General features: G+C 42.2%; 1 protein-coding gene across 1 annotated transcript; it reads right to left on the bottom strand.

Moving 5' to 3' along the window:
* Positions 1-338: 338 nt before the first annotated feature.
* On the bottom strand, positions 339-20,696 carry NEMP1 (nuclear envelope integral membrane protein 1). The gene is made up of 9 exons (XM_027855055.1): positions 20,570-20,696; positions 10,090-10,214; positions 8,672-8,891; positions 6,486-6,558; positions 4,969-5,062; positions 4,431-4,545; positions 3,534-3,759; positions 2,553-2,726; positions 339-1,818 (listed from the first exon to the last, which is right to left on the bottom strand). Exons 1-9 carry the CDS (start codon positions 20,694-20,696, stop codon positions 1,635-1,637), a joined length of 1,338 nt encoding a protein of 445 aa, XP_027710856.1. The 3' UTR covers positions 339-1,634.
* Positions 20,697-21,762: the final 1,066 nt, after the last annotated feature.

The following is a 21,762-nucleotide window of genomic DNA, read 5'->3' as shown; positions in this document are numbered from 1 at the left end:
CTGAACTAATTTCCTTTTCCAAGAGGTCTGAATTTCATGGGGTTCTTAGGTGAAATCATAGGAAGTCAAACAAGAAAAAGGCACTTGGCAACTTGGCCACTCTTAAATGACCAACTTAGGATGGGAGGCTTTTCTAATAGCCCACTGTTGGTTGCAGATCAGCTCCCACTCCATGAGTCTCCCTTATGGTGAGAAAACATGAAATGAGGGGTTCATGTCCCTCTATCCCAGACGATAAAGAGTCACACACAACAACATGAGCAAAGATCACTGCGATGCTTATCTATCAACTTCAAGGGCAATGAGAGGACATCCTCAGGTCTAATTTGCTAGTCCCCTGAATGGTGGCGGCTGAATAGCTTGGGATTCTTTTTTTTTTTTTAATCATGAAGCTCTTCCTGGCAGTACTATAACTACTTCCTCACCTCCACTCCCCCATTCCGAAGGCACATGGCAGAAAAATTCTCTTCTGAGAAGACCATAGACTAGATGATGCCTCTTCCACTGGCTCCCATAGACTGCACTGGGGAAGGAGGAGGGGAGATGAACTAAACAGGAAAAGAAAGAGGAAGACGGGGTAGCATACTGAGCGATTTCTCTGGTGACTCAAAGGCATGCGGCCCCTGAGGGGAGAAATGGGGAACTGGTGGGAAAAAGTATTTAAATTTTCAGAACAAAATTACACACTGCCTCTACCACCCCAACTGGCCCAGACAAAGCTAAATGGTTTTTCTGGGGAAAAAAGACCGACAAAACTGCAGATGAAAAAATGAACTGTAACTACTTCAAGGGGAAAGCCATAGACAATTCCTGGAGGGAGGAACAAAGGAAGGGAATGAAAACTGATACCATTAGATGGAATGTAAAGTTCTACAAAGAACCGTTAAAAAAAATCTCTTATAACCAGAGGGAATTAATCAAAATTTGAAGCATTGTGATTTATGAGGCTTAAAATGGCTGACAAGTATGATAGTGTGATCCAATGATTCTTGCCACTCTGAAGCATGAACTATTTTTAATTTAAATGCAGTTCAGTCAAAAGCCAAGAGAAAGAAGTGCATCTTCTCCTCAAAACAGCCAAATAAAAATCTCATCCTGAAACCACCAATGCAGTAGAGGAAGTTTCCAAAGACCTGTAGATTTCCCTATAAAGAAGCAGAGATTGAGAAAATTTCCCCACCCTCTATCTGAACACATTTCTGCACTTATAAAGAATGGTGGTCCTCAGTGCCAACCACACAGAAAAGCACTTCGATGGGCCAAACTGCACACAAAATCCTTGTGTAGAGAAGATATCGACAAAATGCCAGGGCTATCAAAGCACTGGCATGAACACCATGGGCAAGAAGGCCTGCAGTGGGAGAGGAGGGTGAAGGCACAGCTCACTTGATCTAGAAGGAAGTGCCCACATTCTTTGGTTAGTTGACTCAACCCCTAGCTTCCCATAAGATCCTCACACAGATCACCAACCAGGGTTCAGAAGGGATGCCCATCAGGCCTCTAAAGCAGCAACTTTGCAGCATCTCATGCCACTTTCAGATGGCCCGGAAACAAGTGTACACACACACATAGAGTGTTAAAGTTCTGGCCACCTTGAAATTAATTCAGTCTATGTGAAAATACCAAGATGCCACCTAAGACACTAAATGGTTCTGTATGACTGAGCTACACATGAGGTCCTCCTCGTCCTCTTCCTCAAATGACATGTCCTCAAACAGCTCATCCTCTGCAAAATTGCTCCCCAGTCCATATTCTTGCTCATGGACAGAAACTTCACGTGGTGTGAGGTGAGAAGATCCTTCCACAAAATCAGCAAACCTGAAACACAGAGAAAGCAGTCAGCCATGCGGAAACTGTCTTCTGTCTTCTCTGGTCACCTTTGAGCCTAAACACAAAGTACCATGACACGAGGGGAGTTCCTAAACCATGGTGAATCTAGCCAGCATGCTTCTGCTCAATGTACAGATAGGGAGATCAAGGCATAGGTAAAAGGAAGATGGAGAGACCAGTGGAATACCAGGCCCAGATTCCCCCACATCTCGACCATGCCCAACAAGTAATAAGTCTGCCTTCCTTTCGTCACGGCAGCTCTCTATTTCTTCTAGTCATCCATAATCCTGATAAGAAGAGATTAAGGAACACTACACATTTACAGCTGCTTACCGTTTTATGGGCCTATAAACTATAAACTTTATGCTGGCAGGACAGTGAGTGTTTCAGCTTTACTTACTCACTGGTACACTTGCTCCTGAGTTGAGTGGAAAAAAACGAGCTCTGAGAGCACTGCAAGAATTAAACGATTTAATTTAATAGGCCTCTCATCTCAATGTTACAAAAAGTTGGAATCAACAGGTATAAGCGGCATGTGGTGTTCAGTTGTGAGGAGGCTGGCTCCAGCTGAACTCATGAAGATTGGCCTAACTTTCCCTAGATCACGGGATCAAGATGGGCGGGGAGGCTAAAGAGACACGCACACTATCATCTAGATGAGAATGATCAAGTGTCAGAAGTCGAGATCACCTCATGACCAAACCCCTCAGCTGTTGCCTTACCTCTTGGGTGACTGGATGCGGGCGATGGCCTTCCAAGCAGAAAACTCTGGGCTGCTGCAGTAGCCTCGGAGGTCCTCCAGGGCCTTTCGGGTCTCCACTTCCCCTTGAATGCGGTATTCTTCTTCTGTCAGGAGACGAGGGGGTATCGGCTTTTCTGCTGCCTTATACACCTTTCTGTGCTCACCAAAATAATACCGTGAATGATTAATCACATTCATCTGGATCTCCATCCTTATTTTCTACCTCCCTTCACGGTGCCATTGGCAACTTGTGTCCTGAAGGTGAGGCCTACTTTATACCCTTTCCAAAGTCTCCCTTGGTGATCCTTGGTCACAATGACCTCTTTCCACTTTAGGACAGGAGGGCCAGCCACAGAAGTCAGTGCTGCTCTCTGACCACAATGGGGGAAATGGGAGAGCAAATGGAGAGACAAAAGGGAACGATGACACAGATCAGCAAGATGATTAATTCCGTTTCTCAGCCTGACAGGGCTTATCATGTCCATTTCTCATTCAAAAAGATAATCAATGCCAGAATGAATGATTGCAGATAACATTGCCATATTAGAATAACTCTGTGCAAGACAGTAATAAGCAGTGGGTTACTTTCAGTTTTACCTACATACTGAGATAAGAATATTGCCACGCACCCTGTCAGGCAACAGGAAGTAGCTGGAAAAGCAGGAGTCCACAACATGGTGTATAAGTGATGCATCTTGCACCACCTAGTGGCCACAGGAACAAATGACACCATATAAGAAAAATGTTTATTTTATAAAAACAATTAGCGGGAATTCCAAATATCAGATACGTTAGACTCAGAAGCAAAAGTAAAAAATGCTAGAGGAAAAGTATAACCCAGTAACAGTTACTTGCAAACAAGGCCCTACTGTCAACGTCTGTCGATAAGCCCACTGCTGCTGCCTTAGCTGACTGCATATGTGGATGAACAAGTAAGACACAGGCATTGCTTTCTAGTCACCTGTAGGTGGTGTAAATCCACTGAACGGGGTATTCCAGGTTTTTAGTGCAGAATGCAACGATGATAAGGGCAAAGGCAATCTGCCGTATCTGCACACCAGAATACATGAGCAACAGGCCTGTCAGCTGCAAGGCCCAGGTCAGCAGGTTGATGCTGCGTTCATTCTCCAAGGGTCCATACTTGTAACACACAGCAAAACTCATGAATCCAACTATGAGGACATAGCCTATAGGAAGAGCAATCGGGGGACATACTTGAATCATCTGTTGTATGCACCATAGAAAGGATAGTTCAGGAAGTGGTGGTAGAGAATATTTTATGCACTGAATCAGGAAGCAACATAAAGCCAATAATAGCTAATGAACTACCACATCCCTCTCTTTCCCAAGTCAGATGTGTCTACTTTGATGCCACTCCATTCTTTATCCTCCCTCAAAGTTTCTGGTGTGTTAAGAGTTAACAAGTTACCTGTTTTAAGAAAACCCAATATATGGAAATCCAAATTGCTTCCCCCAAATGATACATTAGAGGGTGATTATCTGCCCAATCAAAGGATTCTTTTATTTAAAAATTAATTCATTGCAAGGTTCTTCAGATACTGTGCTCCTCTAGTATACTTAAAATGATCAAATTTATAAAAATTCAACTCACAACTCTAAAAATACATCTATTATGTAAATGAAACAAACTCAAGCTCTATCCCTAGAAACATTTTAATTTAAGCATAGCACATAATCGTACAGGGAGTATAAATACATGAGGACCTACCAGCTAAGACATGAACAATAAAAATCACACAGAGGATTTTAACTCTGACAACACCCCTGTTTGTAGAACAAAGTAAACTTAAGTATCTTAATGTGTGTACAAAATAGAATAGCAAGACTAAACACTTACTTAAAAGATACTGCCAATAAAACCTGCAGATTTCTTGTAAGTTTTTGAAAACCAGCTGTATCAGGTACAGAGAAAAGGACCAGCCTCCAACTAGGATGATGTAGACAGGACTTTTCTAGGACAGAAAGGTAGGAGTGAAAGCAAAAAGTTACCACAACAGACTTTCTACATGGAAGAGAAGCAAACTGGAACTGTGATTTTTAAAAATGAAATGGGAAACTTCCACTGCCTACTAAGCTCAAGATTAAATACGAAAAAAAAAAACCTGATAGCCAATTTCTCCAATCACATATATAATAAATACCTTTCTGGATAAGGCTATTACCCAAAAATCAATCAACCACCAATTCCCATTTTCTAACATGATCCTTGAAATTTTATTAAATTTAATATAAATTTAATAAATTTTATTTAAAATGAATTTTATTTTGTTTAAATTTATTTTATTTTAAATAAATTTAATGTTAAATTTAAGCTACATGTACACAGTACCCCCTACCCACCCCCAATAAATGCATATGGAAACACCTCTACCTACCTTGGGCATGAACTTGGACATCAGGAAAATTAAAATTAGCAGAGAGGCCAAAATCCCCAGGCTCATCCCAGTGGAGTAGTAGAAAATCTGACTTCTACAAAGAGAAGATTATTTCAAGACATTACCTAGGTTTGTTTTAAGCATAAAGGATTACATTCCCTAGATCAATTAGTCTCTGTAGGTATTAAGTGTTGTTACTGGTACACAATCACTCCCTAGAGAACATGAAACATTTATGAGAAAATGTCCTTATTTTTCATTATTAGGCCTCGAAATGCCATCAGTTAGTCATATGATATTAAGTGCACTGGCTCTCTTAAAATTACTTTGTATCTTGCATTTACTTATCTATGTATATCTTGTATCCCCTCCAGTAGAATGTAAGCTGCTCAAGAGCAGAGCCTGTCTCATTTCTGTCTCTGAAGTCACATGTTTCGTACAGTGCCTAATACATAGAGGGCACTTAATCGATGTTTCTTGAATTGAACTGAATTGGTGCAATAAGATTAATCGAAAGCTAGAAACAAGAAAACAAAACCAAGAAGAGCCAGTGGGGGTACATCTGTGTCTAAAACTTGTCTTTCAAGACCAGAAGTCCAGCCCAAAGCAGTGGGTACTGGATTTAATGGGGGATTTTTAGCATTAGAAATGCAAGGCCCTTCAAAGAGACACTGTTCCTGTGCGCCCGTCCTCACCTGGATTTAGCAAAAATCCTGCTTATGAAGAGCAGGCAAGTAAACTATCCACTTTCAGAGAAGCCAAGAAGGTCACACAACAATGAATGGTCTTGAACAGAGGTAGAGCCAGGACTAGGGCACAGGTCTCCTCAATGTCTCTTCCAGAACTTTCTGCTCAACAGCCTCCCCTGAGTTCTTAGTTACTACAAGTGTCCACAGAGAGACAGGCAGGGATATTATAGAAGGGATTCCAACATGGAGAGGGAAGTTGGACTAGATAAATCCTCATGAAACTATCTATTAAGAAATGAAGGGGTTTTAATATGCATTGGTGGAAATAACATTTATGAAAACATGGATCCCTAAAGTATAAATTATTACTATTTACCTTCATCTTTGCTCAATGTTTATTATTTAATCATCTGTAAGTCTTTATGCTTATACACAGAGCTTACACACACATAGTACTATAAAGCTAAGTTCCTAGGAGTCTACTCAACAGCCTGACTCAGAACATCATCATATACAAAAGATTTGTTTATTTTACACAAGATTATTTTTGAGGGCTATCCCGTCTTAAAACTTAATATAATCTTCCTAGCTGTAGATGAATACCATAATGGCCAAATCTATCAAGAAGTTACACTGCTGTCAATCAAAATGAACACAAGACAAATAAAAACATCACACACTAGAAAATGAATGACTTCTCCATACCAGGCAGAGGCTAGCCAAATAAATTCTACGATTAGGAATGAAAGTGTTTATGGCTTTTATGGAAATAGCAAAGCAATTTAATTCTGAGCCCAGAAGAACTGCATACCCTGAAGGGCAACCTACCTGCTTAATAAGTCCCCACAAAAGAAAAGCAAAAGTCCAAGGAGGAAAACTAGGAAGAGTTTGGGGTCAAATCCTGGGGGGAAAAAAATTAAACATATACTTAAAAGAAAGACTGATTATCTAAGGGAATACACAATACAAAGTCATTTTTAGCCATATTAGACTATAAAGAAAATACAAAACAACTCATCCAAATAGCAGTGTAAACACCAGGGGAAGGAGAAAGAACAAATATTTCATTTGATCCACACAACAACCCTTTGAGGTAGGTGCTATTACTACCCCCATTTTATAGGTGAGGAAAGTGAAGCCAACAGAACTTAAGTGACTTGCTCAGGGTCACACGGTAAATGTCTAAGGCCATATCTGAACTTAGGTCTTTCTGACTCCACACCCCTAGAATAGAGTGGCCTCTATCTGCTGCACCACCTAGCTGCTCATGGAAACAAGGCATGTTTCCAGAGAGATAAAATAATTAGATCTCTGCCTATCCTGTACTTTCTTGAAGAACTTTTTTTTTTTAATCTTCATTATTCCTTACCTAAAAAACTGAGACTCCTATTAGGTGAAATTGGGTAAAATGCCATCAGCCCTTCTCTTGACTGGTCACAAGGGATCTCCACTATGGGTTCAAAAGCTCTGAGTCACCCTCAGGCTGGGTTCAGATCCTGATGTCAGGAGCCCCCACTAGTCCCTGTCTTGGCACCTTTCTCTTCCCAACAACACTTCTCACTAACAGGATAGCTGCACTAGAAAAGGCCACAGTGAATCCCATCCTACTATCACTGGGCTTGGGCAGAGGCCTCAGTGGCACACTAGATACTTCAACAGCTCCAACCTTGAGCATCCCAAACCAGGCCAGACCTGACACCGACAAAAGAGCCACTATTCCTCAGGACGGCTGGCAGGGTAATCAACGGTGGTAGAGGTGGCATCCCATCCCAAGCGTCCTCTGAAATAACCACAGACTCCAGAAGCCAGCGGATCACCCTGAGGACATCCTTTCTCTGAGAGAGCATGACCTTGGCTGCCTTCCCTCTGACCAGACCCTAATGACTCCAACACCACTCGACTGCAGCATGAAAATATTCTCTTTTCTTAGGTACAATGTTAATCTTGAATCTTACCTTTGCTTTTTGTTTAAATATCTATTTTTTTCCTCTAAATGCTTAAACATTTCAATGTAAATACTCCAGAGAGGGCAGGAATCAGGCCAACCTTTCTGATGTGCTCTGAATAGCAAATAACACAGCAGCAAATGGATATTAACAGTCAGGAATATAAATCTTCAGACCTTGTCAAGGAGTGAGTCTTGAGAAAGCTCTAAGAATCCTCTTTGATATGAGAAGGTACCTCCCCCTCTCCCAGTTTCTTTGTACAAGTGGATATAAAACACTGCATATGATGTTAGACTTTTTGATATGTTGGTTAACTTAGCTAAACTGGTTTTTTCCACGTTTTTATTTGTTGTTATAAAGGATTACTCTTTAGGAGGATCACAATGGGAAATATAGGTGATATAAAAACAAAATATTTCAACAAAAAGTTACTTAAAATTTTTTAAAGAGTGCTCTCTACTCTAATAAAATTACCTAAGAGGTAATGACCAACCCATCACGGGATTTTCACTGTCTTCAGTGAAAGATTTAATTTGACTAGCAGCAATTAGAGCCCGGGGGTGGTGTGCTAATGGGGATGGAGTCTTCTGATAAACTAATCAGAATCTCTGAAGCTCAGAACTTCTTCCAGCCCAGTAAAGTGATTTCTTCCTTGCTCCTCTAATTCCTATGATTTGACCTTTGATATCTAGTTATGTATCCATCTGGATTTTATCTTGGTACTTGGTTCGTGAGGTGTTGGTCTGAATCTAATTTCTGCCAGACTCCTGTCCAGTTTTCTCAACAGTGTTGGTCAAGTAGCAACTCCTGCCTCCACTGGCCAAGGTCTTCCACTTAGGTTCTTCTGTTTCTATTATCCAGTATATACTTAATTGGTTCCCCTGACTGAGCTCTCTATTTTTTAACCAGCATCAAACCATTTTGATGATTACAATTTCGTGGGATTGTTTGAGATGGGGTGCTGCTAGGCCGACTTCTTCCCCACTCGTTTTCATGATTGTCCTTGAGATTCCTGACCTTGAAGTTCCCTAAGGTGGAAAAGAAGTCCCTAGCAGCGAGGAGGCTTACTTCGGGACAGGCTGATGCTGTACTCCGTGTCCTTCTCAAGGACCTCGACTTTGAGGCAGACCTTGGTGCTGTAGAGGTCCACATTGACATAGGTGTCATTCAGCTTCTCCTTCAGGAAGGAGGAGAACAAGTTCCAGAGACTGAAATGCTCCAGTTCTTTCAACTTCTCCTCATTTTCCACTTGCGTAACTCTCACCACTTTGGAGCTATTTACCCGAATCTGGAATTCAGGTGGGTTCAGGGGGAGAAAGAGAAGGGAAGGAAAGATGAATTTCAAATGTCAACAAATGCATAGGCACAATGCTAAAACATCAACAACACTGGAGCTTTCCCCACAAGACTAATCAGAAGTGTTGAAAGGTGTAGTAACTTAAAAAAAAAAAACCCAACAATTGACAGAGAATGTTTTTTATATGTAACAACATGGAACAGAGAGGTATGTGTGAGACTAACTCTATTATTACAGTGTCTCCAGAACTACCATTAGTTACAGAGAAAAAAAAAGTCTTCAAATTGAAGGGGTCATCAATACAGCTATCTATGAAAGATTTTACAAAACCTGGGGCAAGAGCATTAAGCAAAATGGCAGGTTACAGCCAGGCCCAGAAGATTGAAAATGATTCCCATTATGGTGGTAAGATTCTCCTCATTGTCTGCCACAAATCACTGGTTCTGGGGACACGCTGGTCACACATGCTCTGCAACGGCTGAGATTTTTACATCAAATAACAAAATAAAGAAAAATAGATTTAAAAAAACCCAACCACCAAATCACCTTAATCATCAACATGACTAATACCCTCATAAGCTGCTACACTTAGCTGCAGCGAGAGTGCCTCTAAGTGGAAGAGCAGGCACCCATTTCCAAAAGGACTCATTTTGTTCAATTACTATTCGATCCAGACACACTGGGCTGCCAGCCGACTTGATAGTGTTATGGAATAAATGGCCAGAATAATTCTTCTGAGGGGACAGAGTGGACTCAGTATGTTTATGAAAATTATGTTCATGTGAAATCAAAACAGAATTAGGAACAGCCAGTCAAAGGTGGTTATATCAGCATGGACACACAATAGTCTCCAGCTCAACAAAGGAAAGAGGTCTATGAAACTGGGAGGGCGGTCTTTGAGAGGGAGGAAGTATGCCACAAGGACACACTAAGGAACACAGAATAGTCTATGCTCCTCAAGAGTGAGGACCATCTGTCACTATTTCTTTTAGATCCCCCACATAATAATTATGATTGTAACAACTCACAGCATCTGGCAGTGATGAGCCAGGTGGGGCAGTTAATATGCACTAATTAACGGCGGGATCTAGAATAATGCTAAGGAGGTTATTAGAAATAAATGTCTTATCCTAGGGGCCTAAACAAATATATAATCTTGACAATGTGCATGGTGACTGAGGCATCTTACCGTCACCCGGGTCCATAACTCGTGCCACCTTGGGACAAGAGTGTTCTTATAACAGAACTGCTGACTACTGGTCTCATAATAAAATCGGGATTCTTGCAGCATCACCACTTGTACTTCAATTCCAGCTTTACGAAGAAAGGAAGGAAAAGAAAACGTTTAAGCACAGCAAAGAGATAAACATTCCATTAAAAAAGAACAAAATGGCCATTTTCTTGAAGTCTGTATTTTATCTCTGAACTAGGGATGGCAAATACATTAAAGGACAGAAAGTTTCAATAAGGTAAAAAGTCTGACTTTGCAAAAATCACAATTTCTGACAAATACCATTAATTTGGACTTTTAAATATTCAATCATCCAGAGCAGGCGAACGTGTATTTTCTCTCAACAATCTCCTGGGCAGGCTAAGGAATTTTTCTTCACTTACAATAAGGCAGTGGTAATTGATTTTTAATGCAGTTCAATTTTTTAGCTTTTTGTTCCATCCCAAAGAGCTTAGGAGAAGCTAATTGTCACATCTGCTTCTATTATCTTTCATTAAACAGCTCGTATTCTTTCAGAATTGTCTTGAATCTCAGTCAATCTGGTGCTCAAAGACAGCTACTCTGCTGCCTCCAGGCCTCCCTTCTGTCCTCCTGCTCAAGCAACGGCACCTTGTCCACAAACCTGGGTAGAGATTTTCAGCTTGTGAAACAGTCCTGTGAAAGGAGGCATTCAGCAAGCATCCTGGCAAAAATGATCTTCTGAGGATGCAGGTGCAAGGATTGTTAACACAACGAAAAAGGAATCCCAGTCAAATGCCTGAAAACCCAGAAATCACATAGGAAAAAAGCGGACCTGGGACATCAGCCCAACAGGTCAGGAACAGTTTGGGAATTACTCATGTGTCTAAAACCCGTCTGTGTTTCCCACTGTCTCCCTAAGAGAAAGTACAATAAGAAATTTCTAAAGGTAGAGAGGGAAGGGAGAGTAGAGGAGAACCAGCTGGTTCAGAGACTTAATTTACATGACATCATAGATAATGGGGGATGGGGCAGAGGGGTTTAGAAAGATCACTTTTTGGCACCTACTTTAGCTATTTCAGGTCTTGCTATGCTAAAAATTCAATATAAGTGCCAGGCTGTCAGGAATTTTGCTAACCTCCTTAAACCCAGCAACTGGACTAAATCTAGACTCAGAGGAAAATGGTTGGTAAGCTGCTATTTTCCTCCAAGATCATATTTCAGAAGACACAATTCTCACAAAACCTTATGTCCATTCTATTTGCTAACGCTAAGTCCATGAAAGTACTGAGAGAACATGAACCCACAAACATGAATCAGTTGTGAAGTGATTCTGAAAAGTGAATTCTGAAGCTACATAGGACAGCTTGACTCCATTTACAAATGTACTGAGGTCTGCAATGGTAACTTAATTGCCCAAGAGAGCTGCTAGGTAACATTTAAAAAAATATATATATATATAGATAGATAGATATAGATATAGATATAGATATAATGTCATACACAAGTCCAGGAGCTATAATATTTTACTTCAAATCATTTTCAGTTGATTCATTAAAGCCCCGAGCAGCATGCACACCTATTAACTAAAGCTCATCCAAAATTCCTATTTATTCACCCTCTTTCTCTCCTATAGTACCAAGAAATGTCAGAATGACACACTTTAAAATCCACTGATATTCTTAAGAGTGCAGTCAGATACAAATAACATATGGCAATAACATCAGGCCTTTTGAAAAGTGTCAGGTCAACAAAAGTTCTATTTGTCTCTAAACTAGCTCAAAAAACCTCAGATGACATTTCCCTAAGGAAGACTTATGCCTACGACACTAATAAAAGAAATCACAGAATTAAATCATCCCTTGAAATCCAGTCTCTATTTTCCAAAGGCTCTCACAATGCCCAAACTGGGGGGGGGGGGAGAGAAGGTGGCACAAGGGGGTGAGGAAGACTCCCCCTCATCACAGCGTCCCACAGAAATCAGCATTTGTCTGCTTCTGCAGGTCAAAGAGCAAAGAATGCCAAGGCCGCTGGAAGGAGCCAATATTTGGAAACTTACCGCACAGGCTATGGCCTGAAACTTCAGCAACCCAGGTTAGTGCCCAGTTCACTCTGTGACGTTTGCAGAGAAAAGCTGGCAAGATGCCCAACATTGGCACCGTGTGTGCCCCATTTTAAAAGGCCAAATGACAAACAAATGCTTTTCCTCCCTCTCCCCTACCCAAGTCACTATTTTGCCTTCTCTAAACAGCCTGGTCTATGTGTTAGAAAGCTACCTGGATGTTCAGGCCCAGCTTCTCTCTCACCACAGATAGGAATCTGGCTCCTTGGCAAGATCTCTCTCTTGGAAGTCAATGACTCTTTATACTAAACTTATGTGCAAAATTCATTAAAATATAAGTGACCTCAAAAGGTCTGATATTATGATATTCATTTTACCCCAGAGATTTTCCCCCTTCTGCATCTTAGAACTTATAAGTCACCAGCTCAGATAGTGGTCACTCTCCTTTTAGTCAACAAGTACTAAGGCCTTACAATGCACAAGACACCAATCAGTATGAGTTTGTATCTTATTCCAACTAGAGGCATCATGGTCTAGAGGGAAAAGTGGTATATTTGGGGAGTAAAAATTTTTAAAGGGGCAGCTAGGTGGTGCAGTGGATACAGCACTGGTCCTGGAGTCAGGAGGACCTGAGTTCAAATCCAGTCTCAGACACATAACACTCACTAGCTGTGTGACCCTGGGCAAGTCACTTAACCCCATTGCCTAGCCAAAAACAAAAAAAAATTAAAAACCCTGCCCCTCTCTCCCACTTACTAGTTCTGTGACATCACCTAACCTCTATGAATCTGTCTCCTCATCTGTAAAACAGGAATAATTCCTATTTGACCTCCCTCGGTAGGTGGTTTTTGAACACCAACTAGGATTATGAACATGAAAGGACCACACAAATAAAAAAGATTCTTCTCCACCAATCTTGATTTACTTATCTCTTTCAATGGCATCACCCATGGTTATAACCACAGTGACACTTTTAATGCTCCCTTCCTTTCCGGCTTCCACATATCCCATCACTTCCCCAGTCCTTTTGAGCCTATCTTTTGCAATCATCGGAATCCAATCTACCCAATACTATCTAAGCACCTACAAAGTGCAAGCAAAAAAACAGCTGCTGACATCCTCACCAGGATGCTCACCTGTACCACAGGCACAGAACTTGTAAACAGAGAAGTAAACATGTGACAGTTTGGGGAAGGGGAGAGCAGGAATGGCTGAACCTTGGAAAACCAGAAAGAAAAGGGCTCTGAGACGGAGAGGATGCAGCCAGGCATGGGACACTGTCCCCCCTGCACAGTCCACATCTCTGACCTTGGGGAAGGCCCCACCCGGTGGCATGTTCCATATAAAACTGTGTTAAGGGGCAGCTAGGTGGTGCAGTAGATAGGGCACCAGCCCTGAAGTCAGGAGGACCTGAGTTCAAATGTGACCTCAGATCAAACACTTGACATTTACTAGCTGTGTGACCCTGGGCAAGTCACTTAACCCCAATTGCCTAAAAAATAAACAAATAAATAAATTAAATAAAACTGTTAAAACATACACTCGATTTAACATGATAACAAAACTGCCTTGTTTGCCTGTGCCCCTCCTTCTAAACTTCCTTCTTGTGTGTTGTTCGAAATGTCATATTGATACTCTTTTCTTCTTTTACAATCACTACTTATCAATTCATACCCCTCCACCCTAAAGTGGAAGCAACACCCCCTCTCCATGATAACCAAAAAGTCTGGCTGAACAAATCAGCACCTTTGCTATGTCGATAGACATCATGCCTCTTTCTGCCCAACGAGGATTCATCATCAGTCTTTGGAAGTCATAACTGGTCATTGCAATGATGATCTCTTAACTGATTTCCTTTACATCACGGTTGTTACAGTGTAAACTGTTCTCCTGGTTCTGCTCACTTCATTCTGCATCAGTTCATAGATGTATCCCCAGGTTTCTTACGAATCTGTCATTAGTCATTTCTTACAGTATAATAATAATATGCCATTAAACTCCTTTCTCATTTCTATAGGTTTTCTAATCATTCTTGGAGGCAGGAGATGGATGCTGAGTTCAGGGAACAGCAAGGAGGGCTGAATGGAAAGAATGGAAAGAAGGTGAAGAAGGCTGTGTAAAACAAGTCTCCAATTGATAAATGGTCAAAGACAGTTTTCAAATAAAGAAATCAAAGCCATCATATTAAAAAATGCTCTAAATCAGTATCGAATACAGAAATGCAAATCCAAACATCTCTGTGGTATGAACTCACACCCATCAGATGGACTGGTTGACAGAAAAGGAAAATAATAGATGCTGGAGGGGATGTGGGAAAATTGGGACCTGATGCACTGCTGGTGAAGTTGTGAATAGATTCAACCATTCTGGAGAGCAATTTGGAATTATGCCCAAAGAGTCATAAAACTGTGCATAGTCTCTCACCCAGCAATACCACTACTTGGTCTGTATCCCAAATAGATTAAAAAAAAAAAGGAAAAGGACCCATATGTACAGTAATATTTATAGCAGCTCCTTTTTGTGGTAGCAGAGAACCGAAATTTGAAAGGATGTTCATCAATTGGAGAATGGTTGAACAAGTTGTGGTATATGATTGTGATGGAATACAATGCTATAAGAAATGATGAGTGGGATGCTTTCAGAAGAACCTGGGAAGACTTACATGAACTGATGCAAAGAGAAGTGAGCAGAACCAGAACACTGTCCACAATAACAGCAATATTGTACAGTAATCAACTGTGAATGACTTAGCTATTCTGAGCAATACAATGATCCAAGACAATTCCAAAGGACTTAGGAAAAATGTTATCTACCTCCAGAGAAAGAACTGATGGAGTGTGAATACAGACTGAAGCATACTTTTTCTTTTTTACTTTATTTTTCTTGGGGTTGTTTTTTTTTTGTCTGTATTTTCTTTCACAACATGACAAATACGGAAATATGTTTTACATGACTGTACATATATAACCTATATCAAATTGCTTGCCTTCTCAAGGAGGGAGCAGGGAAGGAGGAAGAGAATGTGCAACTCAAAATTAAAAAAAAAAGAATGTTAAAAGTTGTTTTATATGTAATTGGGAAAAAAATATTAAAAAATAAAAGCAAGCCTGCAAAGTGAGGCTGGAGCTAAACTAGGAAGGACTTGAAATGCCAATCTCAAGAGTTTGTATTTTAGCCTAGAGAAACTGAACATTCTTGAGTAGGGGAGCAATATGGTTTAATTAGTTCCCCCCCCAGATTCCTCCTGCTCCCCCCACCTGTGTGTGTGTGTGTATGTGTACATGTAAAAATTCCTCTATAGGTACTGCAATAATCACAATTCGAATCTCCCAGTTTCCTGAGGCATGACCCTACTCTAATCCTTCCCATATACCACTACCAAATTAATGCACATATGTCACCAAATTTGCCTGCTCAAAAAACCTCCAATGACTCCTAACGAGTTTGCCTGCCCCATCTGCCACCAAGCTAACACTGCAGCCTTATGTCACACTACTCAACGCAACACAGTCCATGCTCCCATCAAATAGGATTATTCAATATTCCCTCTTCCACATGCTCATGCTGTTCCCTAAAGCTCACCCCCAATGCCACTTCCTCTGCAAAGCCTTTCCTCCCGACCCCAGCCCTCAGCTAGAAGTGACCTCTCCCATCACTTAATAGCCTTTATATTGCTCTTCTACATTTATATTCCAATTTGCATCATATGATTTGCATCATATCATAACTCCTACCAAAAAGAGCTGGGGAAGTCACAAAAGACTGCCTGGGTCAACCATAAATTCATGCTATTTACCACTGACAGCGGGTCGTTCTACTAATCTCTGATGGACTTCCTACTATACTACCCACAACGACTGTTTCAAACCTTCTCTCTTCTCCAGCTCTCCCAAGTCTTAGGTTTCTACATTATTGAGAGTAAGGCCGCCTCCTCCACCAGCCCCAGCTTTTCCCATCAATATTTTTAGCCAAAAGTCTGACCTCACACCTCCTGGCTCTTATGCCATCTCTTCCAGGTACTGTCCAATAGCCCCTCCATGTCTCTTGGAGAGCTAAACACCTCTAGACATTTACACTCACAGCATTCCCTTCTTTGCCATCCAGTCATTCTTTAATTCAGGCTTCCAACTCAACTATAACGGTTCTCTCTAAAAATCATGTAAGGTTCTTTATAATTTGGCCGCACCCTGCCTTTCCAGCTTAACTTTACATTATTAACTCTTATTTTACCAAGAAAATTGAGGCCACTGGCTATGAGTTCCCCCTTCTCGTCCTCTCAGAACCTCTTGCTGACATCCCCTCCCTTTCTCTTTGCCATGGTCATCTCCTCTACCTGGAACCTTGGATTCCATACATCTACTCCTATCTTCTTCAGTTGCCTTTCCCTCCTCTTCCTCTCTAATCTTAAACCTCTCCCTATCTAGTTGGCTTCATCTCTACTGCCTTCAAACATGCCCAAGTATCCCCCATCCTTAAGAAATCTTTATCCGATCTTACTGTCCTTAATCCATCCTTAACCCTCCTGCTCCACTTCTCAGCTAAATTATTAGAAAAAGTTGTCTACACCAGAAGTGTCAAACACCCCCCACCACCACTACCCCCAGTAGGGTCTTAACCAAATTGAAATGTAATTGTGAAATATTTAAAAAATAATAAAACACAGATATGACACTTTAAAACTAATATGTGGCCTGCACACATCCTTATTATATTGAGTGATCCTGTTTCTATTTGAGTTTGACACCACTGATTGACACTAGCCTATTTCACTTCTGTCCTCACTCCTCAACCCTTCACATCTGGCTTCAGAACTCATTACTCAAATGAAATTGCTCCCTCTGATGTTACCAATGGTCCCTTAATTACTAAATCAGATGAGTCTTTTCCTCAGTCCTTATCCTTCTTTACATCTCTGTTGACCACCATATTGTCCTGGATACTTTTTGCTCTCTCCTAGTTCTCTTTCTACATGCCTTATCACACATTCTTGGTCTCCTTTACTGCTCACTGTCCATATCATGTCCCCTATCTCCAACTTCCCCAAGGTTCTGTCCTGGGCCCTCTTCTCTCTCTTGCTGATCTCAGCAACTCCCATAGGTTTAATTATCATCTCTATGCACCAAGCTATCTAAAGCCCTTTGAAAAATGCTCCAAATAGCCAATAATTAGAGAAACGCAAATTAGAGCAACTCTGAGGTTTCACCTCACAAAAATAAGATAGGGAAAGATGACAAAAAAAGGAAAATGACAAACTGTGGAAGGGCTGTATGAAAACAGGCACACTAATGCACTGTTCACAGAGTTGTAAATTGGTACAACCATTGTGGAAAGCAATTTGGAATTATGTCCCCAATGCCACTAAACTGCACACCTTCTGATTCACCCAAAAATACCACTACTAGCCTATATCCCAAAAAGATCAAAGACAAAAAAGAACCCATATTTACAAAAATATACAGCAGCAGTGGTGGAGGAGGCGGCCTTACTCTCAATAATGTAGAAACCTAAGACTTGGGAGAGCTGGAGAAGAGAGAAGGTTTGAAACAGTCGTTGTGGGTAGTATAGTAGGAAGTCCATCAGAGATTAGTAGAACGACCCGCTGTCAGTGGTAAATAGCATGAATTTATGGTTGACCCAGGCAGTCTTTTGTGACTTCCCCAGCTCTTTTTGGTAGGAGTTATGATATGATGCAAATCATATGATGCAAATTGGAATATAAATGTAGAAGAGCAATATAAAGGCTATTAAGTGATGGGAGAGGTCACTTCTAGCTGAGGGCTGGGGTCGGGAGGAAAGGCTTTGCAGAGGAAGTGGCATTGGGGGTGAGCTTTAGGGAACAGCATGAGCATGTGGAAGAGGGAATATTGAAGAATAGGCAAAGAAGAAAAATCCAAGGGAATGGCTAAATAAATTATAGTATATGAATGTAATGGAATTATATCATAAGAAATTATGAAAGGGACAGTTTCAGAGAAACCAAGGAAGGTTTGTATGAAGTGATGCAGAGTAAAATGAATATAATCAGAACAATGAATAACAACATTGTAAAGACAAACAACTTTGAAAGATTTAAGAACTATTGTCAATGGAATGACCTACTCATGATTCCAGGTGCTCCCCACCTCAGGATACAAAAGTGTGGAAAAGATACAGAATAAGACATATTTTCTGGACATGGCCAGTTTGAGAATTTGTTCTGCTTAACTGTTTATAATTGCTACAAAGGTATGGTTTTCTTTTTTCTTTTTTTCCCCCTCTGGGAGCAGGAGAAGTGGGATCAAGAGAAAATAAATGCTGGTTAGTTGAGAAAAAAAATGTTTTAAAAAATTATCTCTAGGAATGTGACTTAGATCTCTCCAAATCCCCACGTTCCCTGAACTGCCATCTCCTATCAGCAAATGTCTACTGGATATTTCAAACTAGATGTTCCAGAAGCATCTTAAACTTACTATGTCCAAAACAGAATTCATTATCTTTCCCCAAAAAACCTGTCACTTTCCCTAACCTCCCTATTTCTGTGGTAGGGACCTTCATTCTTCCAATCTCTTGTGCTCATAGCTTTGCGATATCCTCTACGTTTTATTTCCCCTTGCCCCACACATCCAATCAATTGCCAACTCTTGCCATTTCTATCTCTACATCTCTCACATCAACCCCTTTTCTCTACCCACACAGCCACCACCTCAGGTCAGGTCTTCATTACCTCTCATCATTACTGCGTGATGTCCCAGATGGTTTCCCTGCCTCAGGTCTCTCCTCACTCAAATCAATTCTCCATCCAACGCCAAAAATGATTTTCCTTAAACACAGATCCGACCATGTCACTCCCCAACTCAACAAACTCCAATGACTCCCTATTATCTCTAGGATAAACTAGAAGCTCCTTTTAAAACCTTTCACAACTTGGCATCAACTCTTCTTCTCAGCCTCACATTACTCCATTTCTGCTCTCTACAATCCAGGCAAACCGATAGCACTTTGTCTCCAGGGCTTTTGCACTTGTGCAGGTGCCAGCCAGCCCTCCCTCCCTAGTTTGCATTTATTGTTTATTTGAATGTGTGTTGTCTCCCCTGGCTGAATGAAAACTCCTATGGAATAGGAATGGTCTCCTCATCCTTTGCATTTGTGTCTACAGTGCCTAGCACAGTTCCTGGTATTACAGTAGGCATTTAAACAATGTTTGCCAACTTACTGATTAACAGATTCAATACCTCTCCTGTGAAGGCCCTTCACAACCCTACTTCATTTCCATCTGCTAAAAATCTTTCTCGTATTCCATGGCTCAGCTCAGATGTCACGTTTTCTACGAAACAAACCATCCCTAATTCCTCTAAGTGTTCGACCTACCTTCAAATTTTCCTAGTAAAGAGCACTTTGTATAGCTCTCTTATTTGCTGTATCACATTCTACCTTATACTACATTTTTCAGAGTGTCCTATGTTGCTAGTATTGCAGCGACTTGTACATAGTTAATAAATGTTTGTTGTATTAAACTGTAAACTCCTTGAAGGCAGAAATTTTGTCATCATTATTTCTACATCCTCCAGTGCCTCTTCCAGGACAGTCTAATAATGCACACAGCAATCAACTGGCATGAAGTCTGGACAACGTGAGATACCCAGGGGGTAAGGATGATAAGGAATGGCAGCCAGCCACTAAGAGGACGCCTGGTGGGAAATAGCACAGCTGCTCCTGAGGTTCTACTCTCTCCAGTGAGTATAATTTAATTTATAAATTATAATTTATAATTTAAAGCAGAATACAAAAAGAGCCTTCAAGCACCACTCTTCACCCAATTCTGCCCACTTTTCAAAGGGATAGGGTTATCAGTACCAGCCCAAAGCCTAACATCCACGAAGCACTGCTCCATTGGACAAGGATGAATTTCAGGTCAAGGCTTGGTGGCACATGGGGGCACCTGCCCTAGGCTGGGGCAGATCGGGACAACCTTCCTCCCTCCTGCTTCCCAGAAGCAAGCGCGTTTTCTCCTCCTCCTCCCCCCAGCCCAGATGTAGCCCGGGACCCTGTCCATGCTTGAGAAGATCATAGATTCTGATATGGAAGAAACCCGACTGAGCCCGGCGCTCTCTCCGCTGTCCAGGCCTCCGCTTTGGACGGGGGAGACATGGAGCCAGAGCCCCGGGTTCGAATCGCGGCTCCGCTACTTCTCAGCTGGGGGACCCCTGGGTCGGGTCCTTTTTCTCTCTGGGCCTGAACTTAGGCTGGGGGACCTCTCCACTGCCGCACCGGCCCCCAGCACACCGCCCACCGGTGCCCCGAGGGCCTCGCGGGGTAACGTAACGGCCACGCCCCGGAGACAAGCCCGGCCGCCTGGTCCCCGTCCTAAAAATACCGTCCCTTTCCCCTCCAAGGCCGCATCACGCCGGCCACCGCCGCCTCCGCCGCGCCGGGCGGTACCTGCGCTGCAGACGAGGCAGCCGCCGAGAAGCAAGCGCAGCCAGGCCGCCCCGCCGCCCCGGGGCCCCCAGCCCGGGGACCGGGAAGCGACCGGCGGCGCCGGCGCCACTTTCATTCCTCCCGCCATGGTCGCCGCCGAACGCCGCCTCCTTCTCACGTGCCCACCCCGGCAACCGGTCCAGAACGAGCAGCCGTCTGGGCCTATCGGAGAGCAGGATCCACAAACAAGACCCGCTCCCTACCAACCCAGCCCGGATGGGCGGGGCTCCGAATTTCCGCGACCCGTAGTGACAGAGCAGTGAGTCTACCCTCTAGGTAACTGACAAGAGGAGGGCGGGGTTCGTTTCTGACCTATTAGAAAAGAGATTAGCTACAGGAAGATGCCGCCCCCTAGCAACATGCTTCCTCTGCAATTTATTTAAACAACACTAAGGATGATTGATATAAGGGCAACCAATAGGTGACTGGGATGGGCAGGCACTTCGAGATCATACATTACGCCTTCCTTCGCTTCTTCCTTATTTTCTCCTCCCCTTCCCACCCTAGTTTATTATTGTTGGGCACACTGTTCTCACGCTTCTGTCATTTTCTTCCCATTTTTAAATACGCCATTCCCCTTTTCACATTCCTTCCATCTTGCACTCATGGAAGAAATTGCATCAGTGCTCCCCCCACCCCCACCCCGCTCACACATACACACACATTCAAAGGTAGAAAAAGGTACACTTCTGATTCCTCACTTCCACTTCCAAACACTCCCTGGATGCTGTGGTCGCTAAGCAATCTCTCGTTTGAAGACCCCTCCGTCCTTCCTATGGCCCTAAGCAATCAATCAACAAGCATATATTATGGGCCTACTATTGAGCAATCATTGTGCAGTCATCACTGGGGATACAAACACAAAGGTGAGACAGTCTCTGCCCTCCAACAACTTACTTACATTGCACTATCTAGACCCTTGTTGCTGCTATCCACCATCCCCCAAATTGTTCTTCATTTTTCAAGGAGTTTATTTGCTGATACAGTCTTCCTCTCCCAAACATCCCCTGATGTGCAGTAGATGAATAGTAGACTTGGGAGTCAGGAAGGCCTGAGTTCAAGTTTCACCCCATCACTTACCACTTTCTGTAACCGTGGTTATGTCACTTAACCTGAGTCTCAGTTTCCCCATCTGTGAAATGAGATAATATAGC

This window comes from Vombatus ursinus, unplaced genomic scaffold (genome assembly GCF_900497805.2).
Source record: "Vombatus ursinus unplaced genomic scaffold, bare-nosed wombat genome assembly UNPS02010769.1, whole genome shotgun sequence".
Classification (NCBI taxonomy): Eukaryota; Metazoa; Chordata; class Mammalia; order Diprotodontia; family Vombatidae; genus Vombatus; species Vombatus ursinus.
The sequence above is the reverse complement of the archived record's forward strand: the minus strand, read 5'-3'. Positions and strand labels throughout refer to the sequence as shown.